This window comes from Podarcis erhardii (genome assembly GCF_964252035.2).
Source record: "Podarcis erhardii genome assembly, chromosome: 6".
Taxonomy (NCBI): Eukaryota; Metazoa; Chordata; class Lepidosauria; order Squamata; family Lacertidae; genus Podarcis; species Podarcis erhardii.
The window spans coordinates 72776714-72790318 of record NC_138510.1 but is presented as its reverse complement, the minus strand read 5'-3'; the positions used below and the strand labels follow the sequence as shown (position 1 = coordinate 72790318).

The following is a 13605-nucleotide window of genomic DNA, read 5'->3' as shown; positions in this document are numbered from 1 at the left end:
CTGTCTTAAATAAACATCAACTTGGAGCATACATCATCTTTTGAAATTCTTCAGTTCCTATTCAAGCATTTTTATATTGTTGCCCAAGAACTATTATTTTGGTTAAATGTCAGGTATATTGTGGGCAGTTTCAATTCCGGGTGAACATGTGATATGTAACATTTCTGCAAGCATTTGAGCTATGACTCACCCAATTTGATTTCTGCTGCTCCTGCTTGTGGTGGTCTGGATGCTGTTTAGTCTCTGATAGGAGGAAGATTTCTGAAGACTGGTCTTGTAATGAGGACAGGAGACTTTGCCATCCTTGTTCCTAGGTATGTTGTCCTGTTAATAACTAATTGAACTCTAGTACTTAAAACAGGACTAGCCCAGGAACCCTACCAACAAGCCACTTCAAAAGGGACCTTTGCCAGTCTGGAAACTAGGGAACAGCCAGCTGAATCCAAATTGATTCACCCTCCTTGTTTCCTTGGCTGTGGCCTAAATTTCCAGGCCTACTAATGCAATATTACAGCATATAGAAAGGGCAGTCTGGCCACACGAGGCTACTACTCCTATCCTGACATCTGTAGATGCAATGGGTATCGATATTGTAATGCATGTAAAACATAATCAAGGAATGACTTAATTCAAGCCTTTTTTCAATTAGTATTACCAAGGTGGGGCACAATGTAATCAGCTGAGAAACATGGTAAAATATGTTAAATAGGGGTGTGCATTGGCACTGCATACAGTAAGCCCCCAGTTTGTGGGCATTTGACTTATGTGCATTCAGATTTATGGGCAAAAATTTAAAGGGGCATAAAGTGGGTGGGGTTCTGGGAAACATTATTTTGGCAATCCCACCTGCCCTTGAACCCAATGGGTTTTGACTATACGCTATTTTGGCTTTAGGTGTGGTGGATTCCCCAGAACATAAGCCCTGTGTAAGTTGCAGGATTACTGTGTGAATTACAGGGTGACGTGGGGGAAATTCTCAGCTGTGGCTCAGAGTCGGGGATTATGGAAATTGTAGTACAACATCTGGAGGCCCACGGGTTCCCCACCCCTGCTTGTAAATAGGTAAGCAGTGAAGACTACTTAAAAGTTAACCTGGTTATGAGTAAATGAGAACCGACCACTCAAGGCGATGAGGAACAGAACTTCTAGCAGTTCTGCCCTTTCCAGGCCTAAACATAGACTGAAGCAAATTAAAAATAGGGCCTTTTTGTCCCTTGAAACCATCAGTCTGATTTTGCAGGCTGCTAGGTCAGGGCTATTTTTGTTCCCTCGCTGCTCCAGCAGCATTCTTAAGCCATAATAGTATGAGGGGAGGAGCCAATGACAAGTACAAGTTTATGTAGATCTTGGGTCAGCTCAACATCAAGTCTTGCCTCTGTACATTGAAAAAACAAAACAAACATCTCAAATCTTAATCTTGGTGTGCAGCCTTAACAGGATTCTTAGAACCAGGTTCTGATGTTGAGTGCGGTAAGGCTGGAGTCTTGACTGTCATCTTAGGGACATCAAGTAGCTTTCCCTGCCTCTGTTGTGGAATGGGCAGGGAAATTCAATCCACAACAACCAGTGTCGTAGATTATATCTGCTCCATCACAGCATCTGTCAGAAAGATATTCCTAAGTCCTCTTGCCTAGCATGGGTTTTTCATAGGTGAAATCTTCCAGGAAGCTCTTCTACAATACAGTGGTACCTCGGGTTACATACGCTTCAAGTTACAGACTTTGCTAACCCAGAAATATTACCTCGGGTTAAGAACTTTGCTTCAGGATGAGAACAGAAATCGTGCTCTGGCGGCCCTGCGGCCCCATTAGCTAAAGTGGTGCTTCGGGTTAAGAACAGTTTCAAGTTAAGAACGGACCTCCGGAATGAATTAAGTACTTAACCCGAGGTAGCACTGTATCAGTTACATCCTGCTTGAGCACTAGAATAGTATTTGCCTTGTAGCAGGCATAGGCAAACTCAGCCCTCCAGATGTTTTGGGACTATAACTCCCATCATCCCTGACCACTGGTCCTGTTAGCTAGGGATGATGGGAGTTGTAGTCCCAAAACATCTGGTGGGCTGAGCTTGCCTATGCCTGCCTTGTAGGCTCTAAGGTGCTGTATTTTGAACTGAATGTCGATTCTTACAGATACAGAAAAAGTTGTTACTTTTCCTACCACCATGAATAGCAGTCTCTCTGTCTTGGACATGACTGATCAGTTGAGGTCCATAAGAACTCCTGTAGAGCCCCTTGCTTTTCACGTTGAGGGATAAGGGAGATTTTGGCATCCGGGCGCGTTGGTGCATAATAGCTGCAATGTATTTAAAGGGGTTGCCTTGCAGCAGTCCATGAACACATGCCATGCTTTTTTAAAGAACCATGCAGACAAACTGGGCAGTGTGGGTCTGTCATACCCTCCCTGAAGGACCGCACTATCAAGAGTGGGCTTGTGTTAGAACTTGGGGACACTTAGATTACTTCAGCTTCTGCATTAACCTTCGTAGGCAAGTAAAACTGGATTTAACAACTGAATCTGATCTCCAATGCTTGAATGAAATCCTTCTAAGGAACCATAATTCAGATAGCCTGTTGCCTCCCCCCGCACTCTCTCACTTAAGAGTGTATATGTGTGTGTGTGTAAGAAACCAAGTCAACATTTAAAGCAAAAAACACACCCTCTAACTACCAGTACAGTGGTGCCTCGGGTTACATACATCTCAGGTTACAGACTCCGCTAACCCAGAAATAGTACCTCAGGTTAAGAACTTTGCTTCATGATGAGAACAGAAATCGCGTAGCGGCGGCAGCGGGAGGCCCCATTAGCTGGTGCTTCAGGTTAAGAACAGACCTCCAGAATGAATTAAGTTCTTAACCCGAGGTACCACTGTACAACCTTTACATGATTATATATGCAGTTGTGTGGGTTGCTTTGACGCTATGGTACCACAAGATTACTGACAGAGGAACAGAAAATGAGACTTTTTACGCATCCCTGAAAGAAAAGGGTAATTCAAACCAAGTTCTAAACACAATTTTTATCTAAAGACCAAAAAGCAAGATTATAGGATTCAAATCAGTAAATCATGTTTTCATATACAAATTTCACTATTTAAACTTTAATTTGATAGTTAACTGCAAGACAGTTTGTAGTATGACATTGTTAAAGGCACATTTCATTTTAATGCATAGTGTACCATTCTAAAATAACCTAATTTCTTTACAAAGTGCTTCAGCAGCCACATACAAGTATAGCAAAATATATTTACAATCTAGAGTTTAAAATCTTAATTTGCCTAAATATTTTTAAAAACTAGATAAAATTAGTGCTTTCTTTCAGCTTAACTGTGTGAACATACCCTGCCTCTAAAATTTTTTTTAAGTGATTTACTTAGATTACAAAACATTTCTGTACAAGATGTACTTACAAAAAAAAGAGAAAAGGGTTATTTCTGTAGGACTTTAAATTTAAATCACCCTTTTGGACTCAGCTGTCTGTAGCTCTAATTTTGGAGTATAAATGAATAGCAGACTGTACCTCAGGTGTGTAGTGTTTTGTATTTAATTGTGATACAGCTATTTGAAGTGGAAGAGAAATAGCATTTTTTCCAAGATGCTAATTTGCTATTAATTTTTTTTTTTAAAGAATTACAGGTTGGACATTTCATGATTTGATTTGTTTAGTCTTTTACCATTGTTCTTTGTGGACACACTTACATGTACATTATTCTAATGAACCCGTTGCATATGCTTCAAAGTTCAGGCAATGAAGGCAACACCTGGGGGCAGCACTGTCTTCACATGGTTATGTGGTTGCCATTGTATCTTTCATGAAACCAGATTCCAGAGCAATAAGTCTGTGTGGATTTAAACATCACACAACACATTTTTGATCTTGGGCATGCTGAGTATGAGCCTGATGACAAACCAATTTTAATAAGCTAAGGAAAGCAGAGCGTTGTTTTCCACAAACAGACTCAACCTTTTAGAAAACTACGTAAGTCTGAAAGGAGCACACACAGTATCTGGTCAAAGACATTTTAACTTTTCAAGGTACAGCATAGTGTTAAGAGGCTTAAAATATACAAGTTTTATCAAAAATATTTATACATTCTCTCAAAACATATTGCTTTAACCCTTATTCTCAGTAATTGCCAATGAAGAGTCTGGAATTCAGTGGCCTTGAAATGTATACAAGCATGTTTCCCCCCATTAAATCTGAATTTAACAATACATTCACCTAGCCACTGGATAATGCTAAAGGAAGTGGTAAAGTTAATTTATATGCTTGAAACAAAAATATACTATAACTTCCAAATATACATAAACATGGCATGTATACACTGAAGATCCTCATTCTTTAAAAATGATATGGCAACACCAAATCAGCAAATTTAAGATGAATGAGATAGCTAGACACAGATTAGCTAAAATAACGTATCAATGGAGTTAGTGTGGAGAAGACATGACTTCCAAGAGTACAAAACAGTGATTGCATCTGGGGGAATGCACACATTAGAAATGTTCCTGATTTAAGACTGGAGAGACATTCTTACTCATTACATTCTTCATATCTGCTGGTTATAGAAGTTGAAAGGCAAAAATTGTTTGGCAAATGCTTTGGTAAACTTCTTAGGACCGATCTCTTTTTAAGAATGGAAGCACTTATACTGTTCTCCTATAGGTAAGGCTTTTAAACATTCCCCCCCCTAATAAATACCATAGAAAGTTTACAAAACAAGGCATCAGTTCTTAATCCTCATTCCCCCCCTAAAAAAATCAAGACAACAGTGTGCTTAACAGTCATCAGGTCTATGTTTTTTGGAGATTACTGTATCTTTTTTTTTTTAAGGACAGACATTTTGCCTTCCTTCTTCCCTCTAATCGCTGAGTAGATGGTTATCAGTCTAGCTCAGTATCTGGTTGCTAATCCTGCTTAAGGCAGGTCTTTTTTTGCAATGTTTTCTGCTGCAGAACAGTAAAGATACAGTACAAGTGTGCCCATGTGAGAGTGGAACACAGCCTATACCTGCAAGGTCAAGCTTAAAGAGCTGCACAGAATCGCTTTCCAGTGCTCAATATTTTTTTCTTTAAAAAAAAAAGATATACAAAAACGAGGTCACACCTCATGTGTAATAAAAACGGTCCTTTTTCCAAAATCTTCATGTGATTCAAAAAAGTCGGAAGCTACAGGCAGCACAGAGAACAACCCAACAGTTGGTATTCTCAAAAGGAGGGAAGGAGTGGGGCGAACGCTGTTCTGATGAGCCAGTCTGCTAGGATTTCACAGTGTCTCAAAAGAATTAACACCAATCAGCAATGTAGTCAAAGTCTCTGAACATTTCCTGCTGGTCTTCTGAAAGTATCCTAGGCTCCCGGGGTGGAGTGAGAATAGGTGCTTCTGAGGTAAATTCGTCATCAAAATTGCTGACGTCTTCTCTTCCTCTTATGATGGGGACAAAAGGAGGCTTCATTTTCTTGGCAAGCAACGCGTTCCAATCGATCAACTGCAAAACGAAAACATCGAGTTAAGTCCCTGCTTCTGGCTGCTCCCAGATTGCACCCAGGCTTTTCACTTCGCACTCACCCGGAAAAAGTGATGCCTCTTGACATCTTCAGCATCTTTCTCACCAGCACCGAGACGCCGCTCTGGGTTTCTCCTCAGAAGCTGAAACGATATCAAGAACTTTTTGTCAGTAGCCTGCTGGAGCAAAGCATTCCTGTTAACAATTTCCTGAGCCATGTGAGTTCTTTGAAAAAGCATGATATAAATATGAAGGATAGTGATTTTTTTTTTTAAAAAGCACATCAGGTTCCCCAGTTAGGACAGCAAGTAGCACTGGGAACTTTAGAAAAGAAAGCGAAATGGTTGCCTTTGCTTTTATTAGTTCATAAATTTAAAATTCTCGCTGGTTTGCCGAGGCCCAAACGGTGGTTCTGACCAAGTTATATTTCAAGCAAAACTGCTGACTTCGGCGTCATGACAGAATGACATAATTGGTTTCCGCCTGTTATTAACAGCATAAAAGAGTCCCAAGGCAGTTTACAGAAGAACAAATTAAATAACAAAAATAATCTGAATAAAACAAACAAAAAGCACAATGGCAAACCCCAGAAAAAACCCAACTTGCTGTCTTTAAAAAGACAAGGCATGAAACCACACACTATTTTCAGTTTTCCTTACAAGAGATGGCTAGTAATCTAACCACTCACAGCAGCAGACTAATGACATCATCTCCCATGCAATCAGTCCCCGCTTCCACAGAGAGAAGACCCAATACACAGAAAGTCACCAATTGTTGTTTTGTCAAAGGAAAGGAAAGAGCTCAAGTTCTAGGGCTTCCATGATCCAGAATGCAGGGTCTCTACTGAGTCCCAACTACCACTCTCTGCTGCTACAAAATTGAAAGAATCCTCGCTGCTGCTTTGCTTATCTCCAGGGACATCATAAGCCGGTGTGTTAACTTTTTATACAGCTGTGGTTGCTTTCTCCGGTGCTCCAGGAAAAAAACACACCGAAGTCCTCCTGACTCACAAGTAGTACCAATCCTACCAGTGAGTAAATCGGGGGTGGCTCACCGGTGACCCTCCTAGATGGATGTTGCTGGGCTACAAAACCCATCATCCCTGACCACTAGCCATGCTGGCGGACAGGTGGATGGGAGCTGCATGCAGAGAAACTTGGAATGACCACAGTTAGTCGCCCATGGAAGTAAAGGTCATACCCACAGTATATCTACCCAAAAGACATGGGGCATACTTCTGGGGAGGCTAGGTGATTACTAGTATCAGCAAGCCACACTTGCCTTTGACATAAAGTGAACTTGAGAAACGTACGTAGCAAATAAAAACGTGGACCTTCAAATACTTTGCTTTCCCTTACACGCATGGCTAAACAAATTAAGAAGGAATGAAACAAGCACGCAAAAAGTAGCATCTTACCCTTCTCATTATTGAGATGGCTTCTGTAGAAAGGAACCGAGGGTATCTTACTTCATCATTTACAATACTGTCAAAAACCTCTTCTTCATCATCTCCTGGGAAGGGAGACTAGAGGGTGGGGGAGAAATAGCGATAAGAATAATTTCCAGAAACTGAATTTTCATCGAAATATTCTCTTAATAAATATACTCAAATTTAACCAAATGAGAAGTGAAAAGAGTGAGGGATTCAACAGAAACCTACACCCAACAGCTCCTTTCAAATTTATTTGCTCTTCACAGATGAATACAGGAAACAGTTTTACATTTTGTGAAGCTTACCTCACCAACCAGCATTTCATAGATGAGCACACCAAGACCCCACCAGTCTACAGCTCTTGTATAGGAAGTTTCTGTCAACACTTCTGGAGCAAGAAATTCTGGAGTGCCACAGAATGTACTTGTCCTGTCACCAAAACCCATTCCTGCAACAATTACACATGTTTAGTGTTTTGTTCTATGAGCCTTTCACCTTTCCAGTTTTAAACTCGTGGGATTCTTACACAACAAGAACCGTGTATGACATGAACAACACTGCATATTTTTGCCTGTTCTGCCAACTCCATCCAAATTCTGAAAGCTAAATAAGGATACTTTTTATTGCAAAATAGAGTTGATGGTTTTGAACTCCAAATGTCCAGCCAATTATTTACAACTGGTAGCATTGTAGTGGTTTAAAAAACAACAACAACCATGGTCTTGCAGAATGACAGAGAAGACTGGAATCCTAGGCTCACTTACCTGAGATTGTCCTATAGAACATAAGGCCTACTTCCGAGTAGACTTGTATAAGTTTGCACTCTAAAGCATTTACAGAAAATGTTTATTTTCTTATCCAACACTATAAAATGCTAGGCATCTCGTTTTGCCTCTAAAATAAGCAAACTATGAAATATGACTTTTCCTTTAAAGATTTCCTTCTTAAGCACAGTGAAGCCAAGGTATGTATTCAACAACCCTTAAAAAAAAAAGCCAACAGCTTAATGTCATTTACATATGCTAGACAGCATTTTTGCCAGTGGCAACAACTCATTTAAGAAGGGTGTGATGTGAATTCTGTGCCAAATTTTACAAAAGGGCAAGAGCAAGCAGGTATTCAAGAACTTCTTGATTGTGTACTGTCAAAATACTTCCTTATTAACAAAGGGCATGCATAATTCCGCCCCCCCCTGCATTTTTCATTGGTGAAACTATGTTGTCTGTGGGTAGGACAAATTTGAATTTCCAAGTGGTAAGAAACAAACCTTGGCTCTATAATTAGTTGTAAAAATTTCTCTTTCTCTCTCTCTGAGCAGCACCACACATTACATTTTGTACACTAGTACTAGCACTCGAAACATATGCACTATCAAGTGTGAAGAACCTGCATTTGCCTTTAAATAAATAAGGATTCTTGATGCAGTTTTCCTACAGCGAAAGTCCCATTTAATTGCTCCATCTTGCCACCTGTGCAGTGTTAGAAACTCAGATATGAAAGCTAGGAGCTAAATGGCACCTTATGGGCACAACAACAGAGTGCCTAGGCCCACTTTTTTATATAAAAATATACAAAGCTGAAAATGAATGAACTGCAGCTAAAATCTTATGTTCATTTTTCACACGGTCTAGTCCTTCCCTTGCCCACCTCCCTAATATTCTTAGAGGGTCTCTTCTCCAGTCTTCAGAGAGTGGCTGGAAGTGGGGAGGCAGAAAAAGGTCCTCCTTTCCTTCCACTGCAGCTTTAATCTGAAATCTTACTGCGCCCAGAGCTCAGAAACTGCTCGCCCTAATGAAATTTTCTGTCGCAAAATGCGCCTAGAACAGTGGGAGTTTCGAACACTGCACCTGTGTCTGATGCAATAATAATAATAATAATAATAATAATAATAATAATAATAAATTTTATTTATATCCCGCCCTCTCTAGCCGAAGCCAGGCTCAGGGCGGCTAACAACAATCAAATAATCCAACATTCTAAAAACATTTCATTATAAAAATTAATTAAAATCAAATTGATGGCAACCGTTAAGCAAAATTCTGTGCAGGTTGCCAGAGGAGGGAGTCAGGCTGCGCCCTGACCAAAGGCCTGGTGGAACAGCTCTGTCTTGCAGGCCCTGCAGAAAGATGTCAGGTCCCGCAGGGCCCTAGTCTCTTGTGACAGAGCGTTCCACCAGATTGGAGCCACAGCCGAGAAAGCCCTGGCTCTAGTTGAGGCCAGCCTAACCTCTCTGTGGCCTGGGACCTTCAGGATGTTTTTATTTGCAGACCGTAAGTTCCTCTGTGGGACATACCAAGACTGTGTCAAGGTCTCAAAGACTGTGCAGAAATCTACAGGGTATCCACCATCTAGTTCTTGGAAGTATGCCCCCAAGCCCCAATTGGCTCAATGAGAACCTACCTGTCTAGCCCTTTTAGTATAAAAACTGGTATTTGACCTGGTCTAATGACATTTGGATAGAGGGTCATGTATGGCAACAATAATGTGTTCCTAGATGCAACTTGCTCGTGGGGTCAATGACTCGAATGGTTATTTTGTTCTGTGTTCAAATTCCCTGAAGTGTCTTCACACGGTTAGCCTTTCTTAACTGTGTTTTAGTGGTAAAGCGTTCTTATTCTCTGCTTATTAACTCCCCAATAAAGTACAGTGGTACCTCGGCTTACATACGCTTCAGGTTACAGACTCCGCTAACCCAGAAATAGTGCTTCAGGTTAAGAACTTTGCTTCAGGATGAGAAGAGAAATCGTGCTCCGGTGGCGCGGCAGCAGCAGGAGGCCCCATTAGCTAAAGTGGTGCTTCAGGTTAAGAACAGTTTCAGGCTAAGTACGAACCTCCGGAACGAATTAAGTACTTAACCCGAGGTACCACTGTATAGCACTTATTCCTTGTGTGGCTTCCTGATGTAAGCTTGGCTTTGAATCTGGTACCTGGCTACTTGGTTATATGCTACTGAGTAATTTGTGGGCTAGCAGCTCTAAAGGACTGTTTGGCCCTTTGCAAATCTTGGAGACTTTGCAAATCTCAAGGACTTCCAGAAACAAACTCAGTTTCCCCTGGCTCAGGATTGGATGACTACAGGGGTGGGGCAACCCCTGGGTTATCTCACTTAAAAGGCAGCTTAAGCAAAATTCTTTATATACCGGCAGCAATGAGATGATAAAATAACCCTGAACTCTTTACATGGTTTGCAGCCATGGGAAAACCAGCATAAGGAAAATCATTTACATGTTGGCAGTGTGGACAAACAGACTCTTCATGCTGTCAACTTGGGATATAACTGGAACAATTCTTTTACAGTTCCTTTCTATAGTGGAATACCACTTATCATTGATAATCAAATGTTGCTTATGCAGATGAAACCACCTGAGAAGCCATTATTTTCCTCCTACCAATCCATAAAAGGAGGACACTATGGCAACTCCTCCTTGCTGCTCTGGCAATTGTTTCTTCCTGACTCGAATGAATTGATAAAATGAAAGGTCCAGGCAAATCTTAAGCTCGTTTGGGTGGTGAATTCGAAAATGTGGAGATGTAGGGTTGTAGTCAATATTTTCACTTGCAAATTTGTTATGGCTGGAGTTTGGATCCTAGAATAATAGGCAGGGTGGGTTTTAGAATGTAGCGTGTGATTGGCTGCTGGAGCCATGTAATCCGGCTCCAGAAGGGAAGTTTGAACTAGCCTATCAGGTGTGACCACAGGATATATAGCCTGGGTCTGGGAGGGGCCTGCAGGCTGGACACACACGATGACTGACTGTTTTATCTGTGAACAATGAAATAAACTACATGAAACCAATGGCTTTTCTCTGAGTATATTTCAGAATGGAACTTCCATTAACTCATTCCTTCATGTGCACTCATAGAAGGAGTCCTTTCATAAGCCAGCTCTGCTCCTCAATAGAAGTACAGTGGTACCTCGCAAGACAAAATTAATTCGTTCTGCGAGTTTTTTTGTCTTGCAATTTTTTTTGTCTTGCGAAGCACGGATTTTGGAAAAGCTTCAAAAATCACCAAAGTCTTCAAAAACCTCAAAAAAGGCTACCACACTGCGTGCTATGAGTTGCTCCTCGAAGTCAAGTCGCAACTGCACCCCCTGAATGCACGGTTTTAAGAAAAAGGAAACAAACTTGCAAGACAAAGGAAACAAACTTGCAAGACGTTTTCGTCTTGCAAAGCAAGCCCATAGGGAAATCCGTCTTGCGAAGCAACTCAAAAAACGAAAAACTCTTTCGTCTTGCGAGTTTTTCGCCTTACGAGGCATTCATCTTGCGAGGTACCACTGTAGCAGTTCATGGAGGGACAGCATTAGATACAGCCCAAAGGAAGCTGAGCAAATAACTCTTCTTTGGTAATGGACATACTATCTTATCTTTGTTACTCAGAGCAAGCAGGGATCCAGACTAACAACAAAGTGGAAGGGGGTGGGCACACAGCCTAAATTATATTTCCTTCCTGCTTTTTATCGCACAGAAATACTTCCAATTCAAGTGTTTCGAACGAAGCCCAACCAAATACCAAAAAGTAAACAGATATATATAAGAAAGCGCAAAAAACAGAATCCGACAAAGCAGAGCTATATACTGTTTTCCCCACTTTCTCTGATGGGGTTCCTAGGACAAACCAGCAGTTTCTAACTTTAGCAAACAAGTGCAAGCATTTTGAAATGCTAACAGCTCTTCTTAAGATCATGTGTCTTGTCATTAAAAATGCAAAGATTGCATTGCAGCCAGCAGGTCAGCCTTTGTGAAGCAAATTCTCCATGTATTTTGCAGCCTGATCCTAAGTTGGGCCCCATTCAGTAAGTTCAGTAAGTTGGGCCCCATTCAGTAAGTTCAGTAGAGCTTACTCCCATGTAAGTGTGCTGTAGTCTTAGTTTACAGAACAGTTGGAAATACTGTAATTGGTATACAGCAGATTTCCCTCCTTGCCCACCCTATGCTTTGTGACAAAAATGTTTTATTTTTCTCAATAAGACTTTCTGGATCGTTCTGAGGGTCCTATGATGATTTGCTGGGGCCTTTGGGTGAAGGGCAGGTGATATTCAAAAAATAAACCCACCAAAAATAAAGAAAAAGGAATATACAATAAAAACATAAAGCAAACCACTGAGTATAGCTGTTCTAAATGCTTTGGACAGAACGTTTTATTGATCTAGCTGGAAAGTTGTTTATGAGAGTAACTTCAGCCAATGAAAACTGATGCCACAAAAAAGTCTTAGTTTTTAAAACTGTGTTTTGAAAGACATGTCATCTTTCATTTCTTTTGCAATAAATTCTTTTGAAATTACAATAGGCTTTTTACCATGCAATCCTATACATGCCTACTGACATATAAGTTCCACTGTGTTTAATGGGACTTACTCTGAGGTTAGTGTGCGTAGGACTGCACCCTTACTGGCGAAAACCCACATTTTGGAGTTTTTACCAGAAGGTTCCAAATGTTGCTCAGCACAGAACTCTTTTTTCGGGGACTGCCCAGAGGCCATGGCAAAGAGCTACTCTAAATCTGTGATTTGTTTAATTGATTAAAAGAGGAAAAAAATCACATGTTCATTAACAATGCCTCCCCCAACACCATATGGAAGAGAGCAGAGATGTCTCTAATCCACAATCTGTGCAGGACTCAGAATGAGACAGGGTGGGGGAAGGGAGGGGAGAGGTGGAAAGGGGAAGTAGAGGGGCTACCACTTTTAATCTGAGGCAGTAATTGATAAAAGTGGGTTGCAAATTCCCGACTGCTATTATAAGCCACTGAGAAATACTGTTGAAAAAGCTTACCCTCTTTGCAGAGGCCAAAGTCCGCTATTTTCACAAAACCTTCTGTATCCAGCAACAAGTTGTCTAGCTTTAAATCTCTGCAGAGAAGAAATTAAAAACAACTCATTCTGACCACGAATGGAGACAAACTATATGGGGAAAGTATTAGCTGCAAATACTCAAAATTGTTATCCTTTCTGAATTTAAGGTGTTTGGAAGTGGCATGCAGGTTTGTGTAAACACCCAGTGCAACTGTCCTCCTCTTTGCCACATGAAAAAGGAGGTAACATTGTTAATGTATCCGAGCAAGCATGGTATATAAGGCAAACGTGTAAGAATGTGAAATGAAACAAAAAATCTAAATCTTATGCAAACTTACCGATAAACTATCTTGTGCTCATGTAAATATTGCAGTCCGAGAACCACACATGCAGCATAAAACCTGTTTGCAAAGAAATATAAAAGAGGCGAGAACTGACATGTTGCATTTGTTTATACTCCTACAAAGGATAACTTTTGAAAAACAGGCGACCAGAAAACCTTCAGAGCAACATTCAGTACCACCAGAGGAGTCTTTTCAGGCTACTTTACTTTGAATATGGGTTTCTAAGTTTTTAATTAAAAAGAGCACCACACCTCAGTAGCAGAGGACATGTTTGCATGCAGCAGGTCACAGGCTCAGTCTGTGGTTCTCCAGTTCACAAGGAACAGGTAGACAGCAGGCAGTGGGAAAGTCCTGGGACCCAGTGGACCATACTGGGTTAAACAGGACAGTCTGACCCGCTATAAAGCTTTCTGCCTGTACTCCTCAAAAAGCATGATACCGGCATCTGTGTCATGAACCTCTACCTGGCAGGTATCAGTGAGCGAAAGCAGCATCTGCTGATACAACTAGAACAGCTCCCTTGATGA

At 40.9% G+C, this 13605-nt stretch overlaps 1 protein-coding gene across 5 annotated transcripts in view; it reads right to left on the bottom strand.

Annotated features, from left to right (window-relative positions):
- Positions 1-3003: 3003 nt before the first annotated feature.
- Positions 3004-13605, bottom strand: part of PKN2 (protein kinase N2) — a 52782-nt gene continuing 42180 nt past the window's right edge. For all 5 annotated transcript variants that reach the window (XM_081865784.1, XM_081865786.1, XM_081865785.1 and 2 more), the window contains 6 exons: positions 13073-13135; positions 12715-12791; positions 7243-7385; positions 6923-7030; positions 5568-5648; positions 3004-5487 (listed from right to left, as the gene is read on the bottom strand). In XM_081865784.1, coding sequence (XP_081721910.1) covers positions 5284-5487; positions 5568-5648; positions 6923-7030; positions 7243-7385; positions 12715-12791; positions 13073-13135 — 676 coding nt within the window. In that variant the 3' untranslated portion in view covers positions 3004-5283. The remainder of the gene's footprint in view (positions 5488-5567; positions 5649-6922; positions 7031-7242; positions 7386-12714; positions 12792-13072; positions 13136-13605) is intronic.